The sequence below is a fragment of the Rhincodon typus genome, chromosome 34 (assembly GCF_021869965.1).
Source record: "Rhincodon typus isolate 14 chromosome 34, sRhiTyp1.1, whole genome shotgun sequence".
Classification (NCBI taxonomy): Eukaryota; Metazoa; Chordata; class Chondrichthyes; order Orectolobiformes; family Rhincodontidae; genus Rhincodon; species Rhincodon typus.
Genome location: NC_063365.1, coordinates 15235843 through 15256243, shown reverse-complemented (window position 1 = coordinate 15256243; position 20401 = coordinate 15235843). Strand labels below are relative to the sequence as shown.

At 38.8% G+C, this 20401-nt stretch overlaps 1 protein-coding gene across 2 annotated transcripts in view; it reads right to left on the bottom strand.

Annotated features, from left to right (window-relative positions):
* Nucleotides 1-9865: 9865 nt before the first annotated feature.
* LOC109921086 (elongation of very long chain fatty acids protein 6-like) overlaps nt 9866-20401 on the bottom strand; it is a 74249-nt gene continuing 63713 nt past the window's right edge. For both annotated transcript variants that reach the window (XM_048616351.1, XM_048616352.1), the window contains exons 3-4: nt 12057-12208; nt 9866-11223 (exon numbers count right to left, since the gene is read on the bottom strand). In XM_048616351.1, the coding sequence (XP_048472308.1) occupies nt 10802-11223; nt 12057-12208 (574 nt within the window). In that variant the 3' untranslated portion in view covers nt 9866-10801. The remainder of the gene's footprint in view (nt 11224-12056; nt 12209-20401) is intronic.

Genomic DNA, 20401 nt, shown 5'->3' with positions numbered 1-20401 from the left:
CCATATGTTGTATCTCAGTGGAATCCCAACACTAGAAAAAAAGCTTTATCACCAACAAATCCATATATATTATTTCTGTATTATTGAGTTTTGCTGTTTCATCAGGACCTGTCAGTGTGAATATCTGTACTTTGGGTTTTTTTTTGTGTCTTGGGAAAGAATTTAAATGACTAAGTTGCAGCAAACTAGAGGTGCTGAAATCAGGTTGATTAGATATCCACTTAAAAATGTTAGTGATGCTAAAATGTGCAACATTAGACATTTATGCAAATTTGACAAGTGGGTAACTTGAGCAAAGTTGTGTTGGCCACTCTTGCTGTATGGATGGACTATTCTAGGCTATGTGAACTTAGCACTATAAATTCCAGGATTCTAAGCCAGTGACAATGAACAGGTTGGCAATACAAGTTCAAGTTGTTATGATGTGATTTGGATGTGGTGATCATCTTCCAACATTGAATATTCTCAATTGTATTGCTGTAGAATAACTAGTAAGCTATAGAAAGTGCATGCTAGCAGTGCAGTGTGCAGATCTTCAGTCTATTCTTACCATTATTTTCCCATGAAATGCCAGTTGGTTTTTTTTTTTTTTTTTTTTTTGCAACAAAATAGCCAGGCTGAAAACTATAGTCAGTAATTTTTTAACCATTCTATTGTGTAACTGCATATCAAAGTACTGAACAAATAATTCAATTGACTTTATTCTAAGTCACCACATAATTGAAGGGTAAACCTCAGCAATTAACAGAGATTGTGTGCAACCTGACTAAAATAGACTGTTGTGATGCAGTGGTAGAGCCTGTACCTCTGAACCAGGAAAGTTCAAGTCCTACCTGCTCTAGAGGTGTGTGATATCATCTCTGAGCAGGTTGATTAGAAAATACTTGCTAAAAATTCTGACTAAATAGCCAGTGTTCTCCCGGTTAGTTATAAAGTCACAGGAGCATGGAAACAAACCCTTTGGTCCAACCAGTCCAGGCTGACCATCATACCAAACTAAACTAGTCCCACCTGCCTGCGCTTGGCCTACATCCCTCCAAATATTTCTTATTCATGCACTTATCATTGGCATCTCCTTTCATATGAACACCTCATCCATAAGCCCAAGTCCGACCTTGCGAGAGCATTAAAGCTCAAATCCGCGCAATGGAAAAGGCCACTTGGCAAGGCCGAATTGAAACTAGAGGATGGCATACAAATTTCTTAGCAGTACAGGTATATACTCATGAGGCACAGGTGCAGCCCTCAACTATAATATCTAGAATATGCTGTGAATGATATTCTCCTGTAAATAAGCCTCTAACTTGTTATTATAATTGTACTTCTCACTCTAGTGCCTTTAGATCAAAGAATAAAATTTTACAGCTTTTAAGTTTCATAGTATATGCTTAAACCTCTTCATATCTTTAGCTATCTCCTCACTAAAACTGATCTTTTTGGTAAAATGTTTTGATTGTTGACCCTAATATCCTTGAGATGCAGTATCATACTTTGCTTAATAATATTCCTATAAAATCTCTTGGTCCATGTTATTAAAGGTGATATATAAATGGAAGATATTACTTTATGTGCTCAGCTGTCATCTATGAGGCTTCTGATTCATTCTAGGAGTTTGAATATCAGCTGCTATCAGCACATATGCAGTTATTCCAAGATTCAGCAAACTGGAATTGCATTTGCAGAAGACATTTGGTTCCATTCGTAAGATGCTCTACCCTCCGTTTGGGTGGGGTGGGGAGGAAATCGTTGATTTGGTTTTGTATAAATCAGCAGACATTCTGTAATCTTTGTCCTGAAACGTTATTGGGTCACTTGTTCCTGATTTCTGGCTTTGCTGATACACGGGGGCCACTCCCTCAACAGTTCGGTTAAATTTGTGTAACGTTCATTTAAATCCAGTTAAACTGCCAAGAAAAGATTATCCCTCTGGTTTTAATGAAATGCTGCACCCTTTTCCTTTTACACTTTCTAATATGTATCAAGATCTGTATGAGTATTTGCCCAGTTGAGAGAGCTCTGCTCTGAGTTATTGTTTTAGCACATTAATCCCCTTCAGTTTGATATGCATTCTATTTTGTTTCAGTTGCATCGATATCTCCATTAAGCTAAATTACTTCATACACACTGATGTTTAGTTATTGCCAAGTTATCCATAGTTTGATAAATGATTGATTCTTTGTATTGCAAAAATAGAATGGTCCCCATTTTTATTCTTTAACTGATACTTCAATTGTGTAAAGACGAAGCCATCAAATGGGCATTGTAAATTCCACACCTTGTTACAAACATTTAAAACTGGGTATCAATTGTTGCAACACCCCATTAAATTCTACTTCAGTTTTATTTGTAAATTTTTGTCACCTTCCAATTCTTTGCAATTCAGGTCATGAGTGTTGTGTATTATGATCACACTAGACCTTTGTCTTATGCTGGAAAACCAAAAATGCAGGTCAGTTTTTGAAAAAGCCCAGTACTGATGTGAATGCATATTTGGGTAATGTACTTCTATTTGTGCTGCCAGTATAAACTTGATGGTTGCCAGCCTATCGATGGGCTTAGCCGACTCTATAATTCTGCATTAAGAATGGGCTGAGATAATTTTGAAGCCCAAAATTAATTGATATCAGTAAATGAATTCTAACATAGCAATGGTTCTAAACTGGAGTCCTTGTTAGAAATCAAAACATTACAATACATTTTTCTTCAACACTCATGGTTGCTGGTTTTCACATGGTCAAGTTCTTACCAGCTGTTCAGCTTTATCTCTAGCTAAATAGTGTTGACATGTTGATATTATTGAAATTAAGTGCACAATAACTAACAATGCTGCAGCAAAGAAAGCCCCAGCTGTACAAAAATTCTCACAAGACACCCAATGCAGAAACTTGTCATTAGCGCTGTAGTGGTTGAATTGTCATGCTGTCAGTGAGTTGGTGACATAAGTAGCATTAGAACACATGGTGTCCATACAACTTCAATATATTCCTACCACTTCTTAATACTCAAATGCAATGTAAAGAAATCTAGAAAGTCGTTCCTTCTTAAAAATAAAAGACAATAATGAAGATATTTTATGTTTTAATGAGTATATTGATGATAATGAATTAGCCATTTTTAAAACACAAATGCATACAGAATGGATATGTACAGAACATTTAGTACATTATAACACATTGAACAGCAGATTTAAGGAAATAAATGGTGTCATCTTTGTGGACATATGGCACATTAAAACAACATGTCTTGGACTACCTCATTTCCTGACAGTATGTAACACTAAAACAGACTCTTACTGAAACAACTATGTTTAAACAAACAGTTTTCCCAGCTCCCATTGTTTGCTGACGGGGCAAGGAGTACAAGATGGGGTTAAATGAGATGTGTTTTATTTCTCCCAAGTGCATATTTACCATCTTATGTCAGTGTCTGCTCCCCAGTTGGTAAGGTAACAAGGGTGTATGCAACTTGGAAACATGGCACATTTCCAGATTTAAGGTAAAAGTGCTGATGAATTGTACAATTATGATGCCACATCAAGAAATCTCAGTTCAAATACAAGATGAATGTGCTGGAATATTTAAACGATCAGATTCGAGTTCTGTATTTCAGCCATCTGTTTATGGATGTTGGTGGGATGGGAAGATAAGGAATTTTAAAAAGATTTTGAAATCTCTCTCAAGCCTACTGACACTGCATTTTCAGTAATATTCCCTTAGCACGTTAAATAGAAGAAGGGCAACAGCATGTTCTCAGCACGTGGCATTATTTCTCTGAATTCACCAGAGTACATCACCTGGTGTCTTTAACACACTGGTGATTCTGGCGATCAGAAATATGATTGGGCAGGCCTAGGAATTCACAGTACATGTTTGAATATAATTATCATTACTGTAAAGCCTTTTAAAAGAGTTACTTTTGCAATTTAATATTCAAAAGATCTTGGAATTGCTAAAAGAAATGGGGAATTGTAATAAGGACCAGAAGAGATTGTACTGTGGTTGGTAAAGGGACATCCCACCATTCTGTGAATATGAATTTTTTTGTTCATAGTAGCTTTAGTTCTGGCATTCTTTATTTGCTCCTGTAGAATGACCATGTCCTAAATAAGACACATGGACTAAGTATAATATACGTATAGTAAACATTTCATTTATACTTGTTCAGAAACCTTATATCAAGTCACCAGTAAGATTCAACCATGTTATAAACATTTGGCTTTTGAACATACTATTTCATTTTGGTTTATTTTACTCCACAATTAAAAACATAATAATTGTATTGCAAACTTAGTGTCAACTAGAATTGAATTAGAATTGCTCCATAGCTTGGGCTTGAGATGGAAAGCAAACTTATTAGGGACAATACTGATATTGAAAAGCAACAACACATTAAAGCTGATATTAAAAGGTAAAAGAAAGATAATCAGAAAAGCAGTTCCACTAAGACACAGAACTGCATATTGTGAAGAATGGAACAAGGTGGAATATAAACTATTCACAGAAACATGGTAAACAAAATATTTTAATTTCCTCATCATTTCAGATATCCATCGTTAAAGGGCAACTGCCTTTTAAGAAGGGGTTAGAAAAACTATCAATTTGACTTTGTGATGTGACATGCTAGTGATAATGTTTTAATATCACTATGGGAATGTAAATTTATTTTAGTACACAATATCCCCTTTTTAGGAGTTCTTGAGTACCTTGTGCAACTTATACTTTAAATTCTGATTTTTTTCCCCCTGACTTTTGCAAATCAAAAATGTTAAACATTAACACTGCCTTATTTAAAAGTTTGTTTGTAGTGAAATTTTGACAGATATGGTTTCTTGCTCTGCTGTCGCTTTTCTTTTCAGGAACCTGCTACAAAAAGCTGTTCACAGAAAAAATCTAATTTCTTCTCTGATCATAGGCTATCACAAACGTAGGTTGGAGCCAGTCTATGTAATCACTGTCTAGTGCTGTGCTTTTAAGCATATGGATGAACTTTGTGCATGCTTTTCTCATGCCTGTTACAGATGTTAGGGATTAATATTTTCGTTGACAGTTTAGCTGCCAGAGGCCCCCACTGTTTAAACATAGATGATAATACACAGTTTTCATAATACAGAAACAGGTTATTTGACTCAAAAGGCTCAAGCTGGTTCTACTGCTTCATACAAGTCTCCTGCCACCCCACTTCATCTAACACCATCAACAACTGCTTTCTCCCTCAGGTGTTTTTTTAGTTTCCTCTTTAAATCATCACTGCCTGTTGACTCAACTACTCCTTCCGGTCGCAGGTTCCATGCACAAGCCACCCTGTGGCTGAGGAACTGCCCACTGGATTTATTAGTGACTACCTTACACTTATGGCCCCTAGTTCTTGTGTCCCCTGCAAATGGTAAATATCTTCTGTTTGTCTACTCTACTGAACCCTTTAATCATCTTAAAGACATCAGTTAATTTCATAATCTCATGCTTGGTACCAACAGAGCTGTATTACAAATACTCAACTGATAACAGTATATTGACATAAAACTGCAATATTTTATGGCTTTTATATTCCAAAGAATGGTATAAAACTCAAGTGTAAACTCTGAATTAGACAAAAACTCTCAACCTATGAAATAAATTAACATGACAGTACTGCATAAATGTATTCAAGTAATGAAAATTCACAAGTTTCGTAGATTTAAACAAAATGTGCAATTTGGCATGAGATGATTGCAGACAGGCTGTGGAAATAATGACTTCCTGGAGATGGGTAGCAGGTTGCATTTCATGCAACCCTCTTAAATTCGTGGAAACTCTCTCCTTTTCCTTTTGGTGCAATTACTCTCTGGATTCAAAGTTTCTCGAGATACATTTACATTTACACTGTATAATCTTCAATGCAAAGAGAGTCAGGCCTCAACTGATTCAGGGAAGCATCAGGAAGCTGCTAGATAACTTCGGTTTTGGCTGGGAAGTGCAAATTCAGTGCAGTATAACACTGTTTAAAAAGCGATCAAGAGTTTTTGTCCCTTAGATCTCCTGCTTGTTCCGGAATTGCACTTAGCATAAACATTTAGATAGTGCAAATACTTATTTCCCCACTGTCTAAAATGTGACTGCTCAGAAAGGAATTTTGTACACGTGCGTAACTACACAAATGAAATATCCTGCCCTGAGTGTAAAACCAGTCAGATAGAATACAGATAAAATGAATAAAGAACTGTCTTGTTGGAACTGGCTGTCACATAATTGGTCCTTCCCTTTTCCACTCTCCCTAGTTGTACATGCGAAAACTATCGGAACTGCTCTGTTACACATTCATGATTAAACAGCATGTGTCTCCATTTATTATGTTAGTTTAATGATAATAGATTGAGCCAACAGTACTGCTGTCAGCAACCGGTGTTTATTTGTTGATTTGTCTAGCTTTTTTAAAGCCAATGCTTAGGCAATGCTGCTGTGGTGCAATAACAGTACATGCAGGTACAAACAGCTGTCTCAGAGCACTGGCCTTGAAATTATCCATTGTATGGATGTTTAATGATGCACAAACCTTTTACTGGAATTTCTAAGAGGCAGTTTACAGAAATAGCCTAAGTTAAAATGATGTAAAGTGATAATATCATCATGTTATGTTCATACACTAATATCCAGTTATTTCAAACTGCAGTATTATTTTAGTTGCCATGGATTGCCTGTTTAGCATAGTTGTGATGATTTCAACAGGGATAGAGAAACATTATATCTCCTGAAAAACTATTCCAGGTGTGAATCACTCTTTTGCATTAAGCTGTGCTTTGTCCCATCTTTCATGGGCATGTAACTGAATCTTAATGCATCACATTAAAATGTCAATTCCAAATATTATCTTCCACCCATCGTGTATGGTTCCTTCTCATTTGTCCCCTTTGATGGCTGGGGAGTCCTGGGTTGCAGACTATGTACCTTGAGTAAATTAAGAAAATTGCATGGAAAAGCCAGCAGTTGCATTTACCTGGCAACTGGACAATAACAGGCTCTTTCTTCAGATTATAAAGAACATTAATGGTAATGAAAAGAGAAAAAACACTCAGCCTCTGGAAACTGTTTTAACAAGATGGGAGAACATTTAGTTGCTTTGTTCTAAATAATGTAGCTGAATACTCTAGCTGCCTTTATATTAAAATAAATTGCAAGATAAAGTTAACAAGCTCTGGGTACCAAAGCAAAAAGCACTTTTTTTTAAGTTTTGGCTTTTATTTTTTTTGTAAAAATAAACAATTTTTTAAAAAACTCTTCAAAGTGGAGTTCAACATAAAAGAAAAAATACAATAAAAATGAACTCAAAACTACCTTTAAATATTAAATACACATTTGCTTTTGGTCAAGTCTCTATTCTTCCCCCTACTGTTCTCCAGGAAGACAGCTTCTAAGAATTTTCAAAGGGGTGGCTTCTTTGCACCTTGTATACAATTAGCCACTGTCTATTTTCAAGAACTGAGCTGCAAACATTTGTAACTTTTATGTACAATGATAAATTCATCTTGTTTTATAGATTTGTCACTTTCTCATTACCTTTTAACCAATAATGCTGTTTCGTCCTGATCTACTGACATAGCATTTGACTAGATTACAGCTTCTTTCACACTGCCACACATGTATATTCCCCTCATGAGAACTCCTGCTGCTGGTAAACAGGAAATGGTAATCAGGAAGTCAGCTCCCACTCCAATCACTATGCAGTTTTCCCAACCACTTAAATCACTATAATGTATCCTGAAACCTTGCTTGCTGCAATCCCCAATTCCCTTCACACTCGCTCCATTCGACTCGCCACTTTCCCTGCTCCCTTTTGCCATTCTCTGCCCAAACTACTAATCCCTGGCTATTCTCCTCTATTATCCTGCCATTCTCCTTGTTCTGTTGCCTGTTTCCTTACATCCCCCTCCATTCCAGAAGTGATTCAGCAGAAAGAGGCCATTGGTGGCTGGGGTGGGGTTTGGGGCTGAAAGGGAGTGATGAGATATGAACAGAGTGACTGTTAAGAGCAGACTGTTAGTCAAAGTGAGGAAAGTGGCGAGGAGAACAGGGAAAGCAGCTAGGGACTATCAATAAACCATTTTTAAATTAATTAAATTCATATTTCCAATTGCGTGCCAACTGCCAGTTCTTAAGGTGCCACTGAGCTGAAATAGTGCCTGCACTGAGAAACCTCCTACGATTATCCAAGGTAACGTTGAGTTACAGTGTTCAATGCAGACTCTGCTCAGGACGTCACTGTCCTTGATGGCACAGGTTCTGACTTGGCATCTTTGCATGTGCATCAAGTGCACCCTCTCATATGAGGCATAAATAAATGCAGCCTATTCAACCATGCCATATAAAATGTTTAGTATAGTTAATCAAAGTCACTTCTGTTTTTCCTTACAATAAGTAACTTTTAATTGTTCTTCTGCCATTAAACTTACTTTATAACAATCTAAATTGATACACTTTTCACTCTAAAATGAATCAAAAGACCCTGAAATACCACTAAAACAAACTAACTCTGGCTAAACTCAAAATTGTGAAACAGATTATTTCTGAAACAATTAAACCATGGCTGTTGTAGAATTAACAGGAAAGATCACGAAAATGCTGTGGGGTGGAGGCCAACATGTCTCCTAGCAATTTTCTTCAAAATAATCCATAAAATGTTATCTATTGCAGGGTTTTCTATTCTAATGAGAGCACAAAGGACAGATGTCCCTCATGACATCAACCCCACGCTCCACGAACACCAAATTCCAAAAGCTTTTGTGCAAATGTTTGTGTCAGGAAACAATTTCCACTGTTTCTTAACTAAATCTATCTTGTCAGACCATGGCACTACAGCTAAATCCATCTTTTGCCTGATACCCTTTTTTTGGTATGGGAAAGTTACCTTGGAATGAGAAGCAACAGACTGCACTGCTTAGACTGGAAGATCAGTTTTCAACTTACAAACTCGGACAAATCTCATCTGAGTTTCCTCCATACTTAGCTGAGCTTCCAGTTACAGCACCTAACAAAGCTGAGGTACTTAGCTCAATTTAAGTTTGCTTCAGCACCTTGCATTGGGTAACTATATTAGGGCATCAGTAGATATATGAAGGTCCCAAACTCTGTTCATGAGTTACCATGAACAGGAATGAGAGTAAAGATACTGAATTATCTTTTTATCCTGTTAGTTTGTTTACACATGTGACAAGTGAATCTAAATGACATACTCCATCCATAATATAAAACTTGTCAGGAGCTTAGTGTTGTATCTTGCCTAATGAGAATGCTGTATTTAATGAAACCTCCACAGCAACATCTTTGTCAAAAATATCTCATCATCAAGAGGCCAAGCTTTATAAGGACTGAGACTTTTATAATGAGGGTGCACTTTTGTAAATGAAACACAGCCACCTATCCACATGATTTTTTTTTCTAAAGGTGGCAGATTTTGCTGGGTGGTCAAGACCCAGTGCGTTAAGTGTTTGATTTTAAGAACGCTGCTTAGGAATGACTTTGGCAAGTCAAAAGATGGCAATTTTTATACTATATGGGAATATTTCCATGTCTTTAGTTATTGGCTAGGTAACAGGCTGACTTATTGTTGGAGATATTAGCAGATAAATACTTAGTATGTTTGTGACATTCCATTTTCTGATATTTTAATGGAGTGTTTATCTTAGTTTGGATGACTCTCCATTAAACAAGGCAGGCAAAGGAATGTGCCATGGGTTTGTGAAATAATTATGCCAAAAATAATTTATTAAATATTTAATAAGTTTAACTATTAAAAATAGGCAAACTCTTAAGTGCTTCCTATCCATCCCCATTACAAGATAAAAGCTATTATTTTAAAAAGGTATTTATTTTATGGTTGGATCAGCAGCTTTATATAATGGGATTTGGAACACTGGAAATCTATGTTTAACTGACATATTCATTTACTTACAGTCAACAATAAACATGACAAAGAGAGATCTGCCTTTTAACTGTTGTATAAATAGAAGAAAAGCCCTCTAAGTCTTGTATAATCAATTATCTAGATTCCAGTACAATGACAAACTTATGAAATTTTAATTCCAGTACTCCTTTAAGTTTTGTTCAGTCGGCAGGACCAAGACAGTAAGGTGCTAAAACCTGCATCTAGAATGTGTGTTACAAAAGGTGTCTGCCTTAAGTATAAGGAAGGATGCCAATTTGAGATTTCATTGTGGGGAAAAATTAGTGTCTTCAGAGTGTTCCACACACTATACAGCGGTTAGTGCACAAGCTGGACTACAGTGAAACTGGAAGTCAGAAATATCCTGCACAATAAATTATTTCTGAATTGTCTTAAATTTTCTTTCTTTCCACTCTCCCCTGGCCCTTCTTGTTGTCTCAAATGATGCATTGAAAAGCTCAACTAGGATTTGTGAAGCAAGTCTTCCAATCATTCATTTATAATCTCCATATCAAACAATTTAAGGCCATAGCTTACTCCTTTGCATGCTGCTGAGATGGACCCACACAACTCCACTGACTGCTTCTGCACTTTTCTGTGGTTCGGGTCTGTAGTTTGTACAAAATGGGAATGAAGAAGATTCACGTTTTCAATATTCTGGGATCTGCTTGACCTGACACCACCAGTGCTTCCTGGAGATGATGTCAGTTAATAGCTTCCAATGAAAGAACTGTAGGGAATGTGAACATGGAGAGTGCAATCCTATAAAAGTCTACAGAATCCCACAGTTAATAACTCCGGACTGCTTTGACAAAACCACAATATCATCCATGTTTGTGCATTAACCACTGACTGACACTATTACTTTAACGTGTTCATTTCCCTGAGCTTAATCTCCCTTTAACCCCTTCTTCCTGTTTAAGTAGGTTTCATAAAAGAAGCAGCAAAAGAGAAGAAAGTAGCTAAAGTACATAATGGAAGACAAGATGATATTTGCAAAAAAGGAAGGGCAATGACCCTCGTGCATCCACATGTATATCAGCACGTTAACCACAATGCCCATTATCATCTGCATGATCTGGGTGAGGGTAATAAACATGGCAAATCTACGTGGCACATGAAAGCCTGCAGCACGAAGTGTATAGTATGAGTACATAAAGGCATGGACGCCATAATTCATTGTCATAAACCAGCCGCCACCAGCTACCATATCTTTGTAAGAATACCAGGAGTACAGCAATACAGTGATGTGGTGATACCAGTGCAGGAATATCAGCTTCTGTTTCCGTAAAACGATGAACATAGTGTCACCTGTAATAGAAGGTATCAGATAGTTCAGCAAAATTTTCATAAAATGTGGAGCTTAGTGAACAGGTAAATACAAAAGCCACTGTGGTCAAATCCTGATCATGAGACAAGAAGATAAGTTATAACTGACACAGTATTATTTTTGTTTCAAATTGCATATTTGTATTTGTGAAAAGTAAACATATCCAAATCTCCCTTAAGATGATCTGGCCTTAAACATTTTAAGTGACTACTTGTAAGTTTATATACATATTACAGGATAAAGTTGCTATTTTGGGTGTAATTGGTGGCGATCTGAGTGAAAACTGCAACCGGAATTCAATGATTTTAAACTTACTTTCATTCAAGTTTCCACTCAAACTCACTTTTAAATTGCTGAACATATGATATTAATTGGACAGTTATAGATCACAATTATTTTTTAAAAACCGTTTCAATGTTTTCCGTGATATATGTACTTGGATATTGGTAACGAGTTGCAATTTCATTAGTACAGCTGAAGATGGGTTTATCACAAAACATGCATTTTAAGCAGAATGTCTGGTCCACCATCTGTGAGTAAACTAGCTTTAAATAGATAAAAATATCTTTTAAAAAACTGAATCAAGTTAGCTTGGAAAGTGGGAGGGCAGAAGAGGTTGAATCCTTCACTACAACTTGAACCTAAAGGTAGCTAATTAACTATAGCTTGATCATTTTACTTTGCAGGGAGGAAAGGGTGGAAGTTTAGGTTGTACAAAATCAGGAGAACAATTTCAACAAAACACCGTATATAAACATTTCAAATGGGTTGGCAATGAATATGAGCACAATTTCGTGGCCTCTACTTTTCTTACCTAGTTCTGGAGCTTTGCTCAAGACAAATGCATATGCCCAGAATTTGCTCACAGGTCCATTGTAGAAGCTCTGGTCACACACGGATTGCTTGAAGCCACTGGTATACAGGACATGCCACATGTACCACCCTGTTCTGAAAGCACCAAGTATACTGTTGGGGAAGAAAACATTCACTATTATTTTCATAACACTGCATATTCCCATTTTTGTATCGTTAGAATATATGTTTCTGTTATAAATTAATACAATGGTAATATACTCTTATTTTTAGCATCATCTTCTTGGATTACCTGTCTGACACGGAAGAACAAAGTGTTTTTTCTTAATGCTAAGAGTTTGTAACAGCAAGAGGTGAAAGATAGAACGGGAAGACATTAACAGAGAACAGGTTAGTGACAGCAGGAGAGATGATTTTTTTAGTCTTCCTGTACCCTGTTGAGATGAGTTCACGTGTTTCAAGAATGAGATCATGAGCTTTCTTCAGCATATCGAGAGGTTTAATTTTAAAATTAGATTTACCTCTGATTATCAGTGGTCTACTTTGAACTGCAGGGGATGTAGAAGCTCAGGTTTATTGTCAGTTTACTTGCTCATAGAATTTTGTAGCTGATCAAAGTATTTCTGAAACTAGACTGATCCTCTCCTGTTCAGTCCTATGCTCACTTGACATTTTGAAATTTACAATCAAAATATTTGATTATTTATCGTAGGGACATAGTCATACAGCTGGACATAGACCATTCAGTCCAATTAGTCCACGCCGACCATGTCTCCAAACTAAACTAGTCCTATTTGCCTGTGTTTGGCCCATATCCTTCCAATCCTTTCATATTCATAAATGTTGTAACTGTACCTGCATACATCACTTTTTCCGGCAGTTCATTCCACATATGAACTACACACTGTGTATAAAGGTTGCTTCTCATGTCCTATTTAAAACTTTCTCCACTCACCTTAAAAATATGCCCCCTAGGTTTGAACTCCCCTACCATTGTTTTCCACCTTATCTATGCTCTTCATGATCTTATAAACCTCTACAAGGTTACCTCTCAACCTTCCTCCTGTGAAAAAAGTCCTAGCCTATCCAGCCTCTCCTTATTATTCAACCCCTCCTTTCTTGGCAACATCCTGGTAAATTTTTTCTGAACCTTCCCCAAATTAATAATATCCTTCCAAAGCAGGGCAACCAGAACGAGGCACAGTACTCCAGAAGAGACCTCACCAATATCCTGTACAACTGCAACATGATATCCTAACTCCCATATTCAAAGATCTGAGCAATGAAAGCAAGCGTGCTAAATGCCTTCTTAACCACTCTGTCAACCTGTGACACAAATTTCAAAGAATTATGTACCTGAACCCCTAAGTCTCTCTGTTCTACAATACTACCCAGGATTCTACCATTAATTGTATAAGTCTTGCTCTTTTTTGTTGCACCAAAATGCAATACCTTGCATTTATTCAAACTAGACTCCATCTGCCACTCTTCAGCCCACTGACCTGATTGATCAAGGTCACTTTGTAATCTTAGATAACCTTCTTCACTATCCACGATGCCACCAACTTTGGTGTCATCCGCAAACTTACTAAGTATGCCTCCTATATTCTCATCCAAATCATTTATATAAATGACAAACAAAACTGGACCTATTACCGATTCTTGTGAAACACCACTGGTCACAAGCTCCCAGTCCAAAAACCAACTATCAAGCCAATTTTGTATCCAATTGGCAAGCTTACGGTGAAACCCAGGTGATCTAACCTTTCTAATTAATCTACCACGTGAAACTTTGACAAAGGCTTTACTGAAGTTCATGGAAACAACATCTATCGCTCTGCCTTCATCAATCTTTTTGGTTACTTATTCAGAAAACCCAAACAAGTTTGTGAGACACAATTTCCCTCACACAAAAATATGCTGACTATCCCTAATCAGTCCTTGCCTCTCCAAATGCATGTAAATCCCATCACCTCCAACAGGGGAGCACATGATTTTTTGTCACTTGCAGTTAATAAGCATTTTTAACACAGGAATAAATCTGACTCTGAGGACTTCACAGATGCCAGCAGACCTCCATCCTTTTACACTACCTTCTCTGTATTCAAAAAGGAAACAATATTAATAATTCAACAAAAGAATCTTGTTAAAATACAGGCAGCCAGTCAAAATTCAAACTCAGGATTTGATGCCAAATTATATTAATGAGTGTCAACATTTGCCTTTGAATCTTAAGGCTGTGGGTTCAACTCACGTTTCACAACTTGAGCATAAGAAATAAAATCAGTACTCCCTCACTGCAGCAGTGAGGATGTTGCACTGTTGGAATTACCCAAAGCTCCAACTGCCTTCTTAGGTGGACATAAAAGATCCCATGGCAACATTTTGAAGAAGGGAGTTGACTCAGCCAATATTCACCTTTTAATTAATAGCACAAAAACAGATTAACTGGGCATTATCACATTGCTGACTGTGGGAGCTGACTATCTGCAGATCAACGTTCACATTTCCTAAACAGTACTGACTACACTTGGAAAGTATTTCACCAGCTGTAAATCACATTTGAACGTGCTGTGCTCATGAAAGCCACAATATATAATCAACTTATTTTTCTGATAGACTTTCTAAACCATTTAATGCTATTCGAGGGCAATAGTCTATCAAGGCCACCAAGAGACAATTCCTTCTCACTTTAGTTAAGACTGCTAAGGTGAAAGTTTTGATTTGTCCAACAGATGGCTCAGTTATCACCCAATTAAACTCCTTTCTCACCTTTAAAACAGCACCAAAGTCACACTTAGTTTGTGTGTGAAGCTTTACTGAAACATCATGGTGTTGGCTGGGATACATGAGTGAGGTTCAAAAATATTGTTTGTGAAAGCCACTGTGGTATACAGTTGTCAAATTGCTCCAGTCAATCAATGCAAAAGAAAAAGTCAAACAGAAACTTGCAGGTACTACAGCAAATGTCAGCAGGTGAACATTCAGGGTGCAGTGATCATTGTATCATAAAGTTTAGGATGAGAATAGGAAATGATAATGGACAATCTAGAATAAGAATAATGAACTGGCGTAGAGCTGATTTCAATGGGGCAAGATCGGAGTTGGGCCAGACAGATTGAAACCAAAACAAAGTTGCTGGAAAAGCTCAGCAGGTCTGGCAGCACCTGTGAAGGAAGAAACAGAGTTAACGTTTCGGGTCCGGTGACCCTTCCTCAGAACTCAGTTTTTGTTCTTGATTTACAGCATCCACAGTTCTTTCGGTTTTTATTTAGACTGAAACCAAAGATTGGTGACAAAAACTGTAACTGTACAATGGGCTACCTTTAAAGAGGAGATGGTTTGGGTACAGTAAATGGTATATTCCATCAAAAGGTGGGAAAGGTGGGACAAACCAATCCAGTGCTCCATGGATGACAAAGAAGGTGGAGAGCAAGGTAAGAAAGAGTATTTATGACCAATGTCAGGTAGTAAATACAATTAAGAACAAAGGTGAAAACAGAAGGATCAGAAAGGAGTTGAAAAAGCAAATAAGAAAAGCAAAGACCATGTATGAAAAATAGACCAGCAAGAGATATGGCTGAGATGTTAGATGAACACTTTACATATGCACTTGATAGCAAGGCAGATACTGCCCGGACCCGAAACGTTAACTCTGATTTCTCTTCATAGATGCTGCCAGACCTGTTGATCTTTTCCAGCAACTTTTGTTTTTGTTCCTAGACTCTGACCTTCTTTAGTAACCACATTACCATCTGGCTAGGCCAATTCAATTTCTGGAAACCCCCAGTTTGTTGATCGTGCAGGATTCAATGATGTAGCCATAATATTACAAATAATTCTGAACTCGTGTCTCTTAAGAGCCATTGGGCTATATCCAGCATTTTCCTGCCTGACAGTCAAAGTCATAGAGATATACAGAACAGAAACAGATCCTTCCGTCCAACTTGTCCATGCCGACCAGATATCCTGAATAAATCTAGTCCCATTTGCCAGCATGTCGATCATATCCCTCAAAACCCTTCATGTTCAAGTACCCATCCAGATGCTTTTTAAATGTTGCAATTGTAACAGCTCCACCAATTCCTCTGGCAGTTCATTCCATACACGCACCACCCTCTGCATAAAAAGTTACCCCATAGAGCCCTTTAAATCTTTCCCCTCTTAACTTAAACCTATGCCGTCTAGTTTTGGACTCCTCCACCCCAGGGAAAAGACATTGTCTATTTACCCTATCCATGCCCCTCATGATTTTATAAACTTCTAGAAGGCCACCTGTCAGCCTCCAACGCTCCAGCGAAAATAGCCCCTGTCTGATCAGCATCTCCACATAGCTCAATCCCTCCAACCCTGGCAACATCCTTGTTAATCTTTTCTGAACCATTTCAAGTTTCACAACATCTCACAAAATGAACGATCGCTCTGAAAAAACCTGACATTTTAATATTATGAAATAATGGAATAATCTCCACTTACCTGGATGAGTGCAGCTCCAACAACACTGAAGAAGCTTGACAAACAAACCTCCTTGATTTGTACCACATCCACAAACATCATTGTACCACATCATTCCCTCCACCACTGACATTCGATGGCAAAAGTGTGTGTTATCTCCAAGATACACCTTCCAAACTCTCAACCACTGTCAGCCAGAAGTACAGGGGCAGCAGAGAAATGTAAACACCACCACCTGCAAGTTCCTATCCAAGCCACTCCCCATTCTGACTTGGAAGTATATTGCCGTTTCTTCACTATTGCCAAATCAAATTCTTAGAACTCCCTCCCCAGTGGCATTGTCGGTCTACCTACATCAAATGGACTGCAGTGGTAGAAGAAATCTGCTCACCATCACCTTTTTAAGGGCAATTAGGATGGGCAATAAATTCTGGCCCAGCCAGCAACACCCATATCCTATGAATGAAAAAACATCAAAGAACCATGATTCTGCGATGAGTATTTTAATCAAACATGATGAAAATACACAAAACAGAGCAGCCCTGCTGAGAATGATTTCAAAATTCACTCCACTGAATTTAGAAATAGGGTTTAATGAATACGCAGATGAACCTCTGAGGTGAACTGCGATATAACTGTGATCCTCATTGGCCTGCTGTGTTCATCCAGCTCGACATCTTGTTATCTCAGATTCTCCAGCATCTGCAGTTCCTACTATCTCTGAAACAATTTTAACCCCACTGCGAAGCCTCTTCTAAGGATGCCTACCTTGAAGAAGTTACTCTCCTCCCTCCGGAAAGACCTCAGTGGATCTCTCTCCCACTGCAACTCCTCTCCACCTATCTTCTCCTCTATCCATCTTCTATCCGCCTCCCCCTCTCTCCCTATTTATTTCAGAACCCCCTTCCCCTCCCCCATTTCTGAAGAAGGGTCTAGGCCCAAAACATCAGCTTTCCTGCTCCTCTGATGCTGCCTGGCCTGCTGTGTTCATCCAGCTCTACACCTTGTTATCTCAGATTGTTGAAGAAGGCAGCTCACTACCGACTTCTCAGGGAAATTAGGGACAGGCAATATAATCTGCCTAGCCGGTAATGAAAAAAGTGACATTCAAAAGTCTGGTAGCCTGGAACTATGAAACAGACCTATTTTCAGAAAGCAGGCAAAGAAACATTTTGTTCATACTGCAACAGATAGCAGAGTAAAGCAAAGAACATCCTTACTCCAAATGTAAGACTATGTTAAATCTGGTCTGGGAAGGATATATCAGCTTCTTATGAAATTCCCCATCCTGCATTATCCAACTGACGCACAGAACTGACATTTCTTTAATCTGAGTCAGACCTTATTAAAGTATAGACAGGAGTAACCGTGCCTGTCATGATTTAAAATGCATTCAGGGCACTTTGTCACCTTGCATTACATGAGAGTTGACCTAAAAATATCCCATTGCCTTGACCATGGTTCAAGGAACAGAGGCAGAGGGCTCACTACTGGGACTTTTATGTTGTGTTTCAGATTGCAGCAGGGACACAAACAGACCTAGAAAAAATCTGTAAAGTTAACACATTTGTCCAGATTCAGTCAGAGTTTATTCAGGTAGCATTTCATTAACAGGCACCATATTTACAAGTTTCTCTTTATAGAAAAAGGGATATCTGCAAATAACTCTGACTGACAATTAAGTTAAATTATAGTTGTCATGTTCACTCTCACCTAAATTGTCACCAATGCTAACATCATGTGGCGAAACATTTTCATTTGGTTAATATCATGAGTAGATTCTGTCAAAGCATAATTAATCTTTTAAAGGACTAGTGTTTAAATAAAGATGCATATTAGCATTTTTTCTGGTTTATAACAAATGTAATGTTGAAAAGAATTACAACAGTTAAATGCCTGCTTCTGTTCTTCAAGATGTATGAAAGTCAGTGCTTTCACAACAAATGTCATTTCTTCCCTTTCTTGCAATTATTAGTTTCAATTTGCAATATAAATCAGAGAGGTTTAAACTGATACTTATTTGTAGTTTATATTTTACTCAAGTATTCAGAGGAAAACATGCAAACTGAAAAGTCCAGGTACACATAGCAAACTGTTTGTTTATGCTTTGAACAATTGACTAAAATTGAAGGTGGATTTGCTTTCCTTTGTGCAATCTGATGATCTGTACAGTAAATCTGACAAATGTTTAATGGAAATATCATGCAAACATGGCAACTTAGCTCTTGCACAACGTACTTGAGGCACATAGCAACACCTTTATCAGATTCTAAACATTACCACTTTTACTTGAAACTCCAACTTTAATTATTGGTGACTATGAAGAGGGCTATTACAACCTTACCAGCTTTTTAGTGGATATCAACCTGGAGAAGGATGGCATAACAGCAAGATATAAAAATATTTATACTAGGTGATGACTGATAGATTGGAATGTGAAATCAGCTCGGTGGTAAATTAGCTTCTATTATTCATAGCTTTCTCAGGACCAGTGAGGAGTGCTGAATGCTCTGGCAGAACTCAAACTGGGCATCAGTGAGCAGGTTATTGCTGAGCACAGCTGATGACACCTTCCATCACTTTACTGATGATCAACAGTAGACTGACGGGGCAGTAACTGGCTAGCTTGGATTTGTCCTGCATTTTGTGTAAAGGTCATACCTGAGCAATTTTACACTTTGAATCAGAGATAGTAGGAACCGCAGATGCTGGAGAATCCAAGACAACAAGGTGCAGGGCTGGATGAACACAGCAGGCCAAGCAGCATCATAGGAGCAGAGAGGCTGACGTTTCGGGCCGAGACCCTTCATCAGAAAAGGGGAAGGGGGTTTTGAAATAAATAGGGAGAGAGTGGGAGGCGGATAGAAGAGGGATAGAGGAGAGGATAGGTGGAGAGGAAACAAACAGGTCGAAGAGGCGGGGATGGAGCCAGTAAAGGTGAGTGTAGGTAGGGAGTTAGGAAGGGGATAGGTCAGTCCAGGGAGGACGGACAGGTCAAGGGGGCGGGATGAGGTTGGTCGGTAGGAGATGGAGGTGCGGCTTGAGGTGGGAGGAGGGGATAGGTGGGAGGAAGAACAGGTTAGGGAGGCAGGGACGAGCTGGACTGGTTTTGGGATGCGGTAGGGGGAGGGCAGATTTTGAAACTTGTAACACACCCCCTCCTCCTGGACACCACCCCAAGGCCTCCTACCCTCCCTCGACCTCTTCATCTCCAACTGCCATCGAGACATCAATCGCCTCAACCTCTCCACCCCTCTCACCCACTCCAACCTCTCCCCTGCAGAACGTGCAGCCCTCCGCTCCCTCCGCTCCAATCCCAAGCTCACCATAAAACCCGCGGACAAGGGAGGCGCAGTTGTAGTATGGCGCACTGACCTCTACATTGCCGAGGCCAGACGCCAACTCTCCGACACCTCCTCCTACCGCCCCCTTGATCATGACCCCACCCCCGAGCACCAAACCATCATCTCCCAAACCATCCACAACCTCATCACCTCCGGTGACCTCCCATCCACGGCCTCCAACCTCATCGTTCCCCAACCTCGCACTGCCCTCTTCTATCTCCTTCCCAAAATCCACAAACCTGAATGCCCTGGTCGACCCATTGTCTCCGCCTGCTCCTGCCCCACCGAACTGATCTCCAACTATCCAGACTCCATTTTCTCTCCCTTGGTCCAGGAACTCCCTACCTACGTCCGTGACACCACCCACGCCCTCCACCTCCTCCAGAACTTCCAATTCCCCGGTCCCCAACATCTCATCTTTACCATGGACGTCCAGTCCCTCTACACCTGCATTCCCCATGCAGATGGCCTTATGGCCCTCTGCTTCTTCCTGTCCCGCAGGCCCGACCAGTCCCCCTCCACTGATACCCTCATCCGCTTAGCTGAA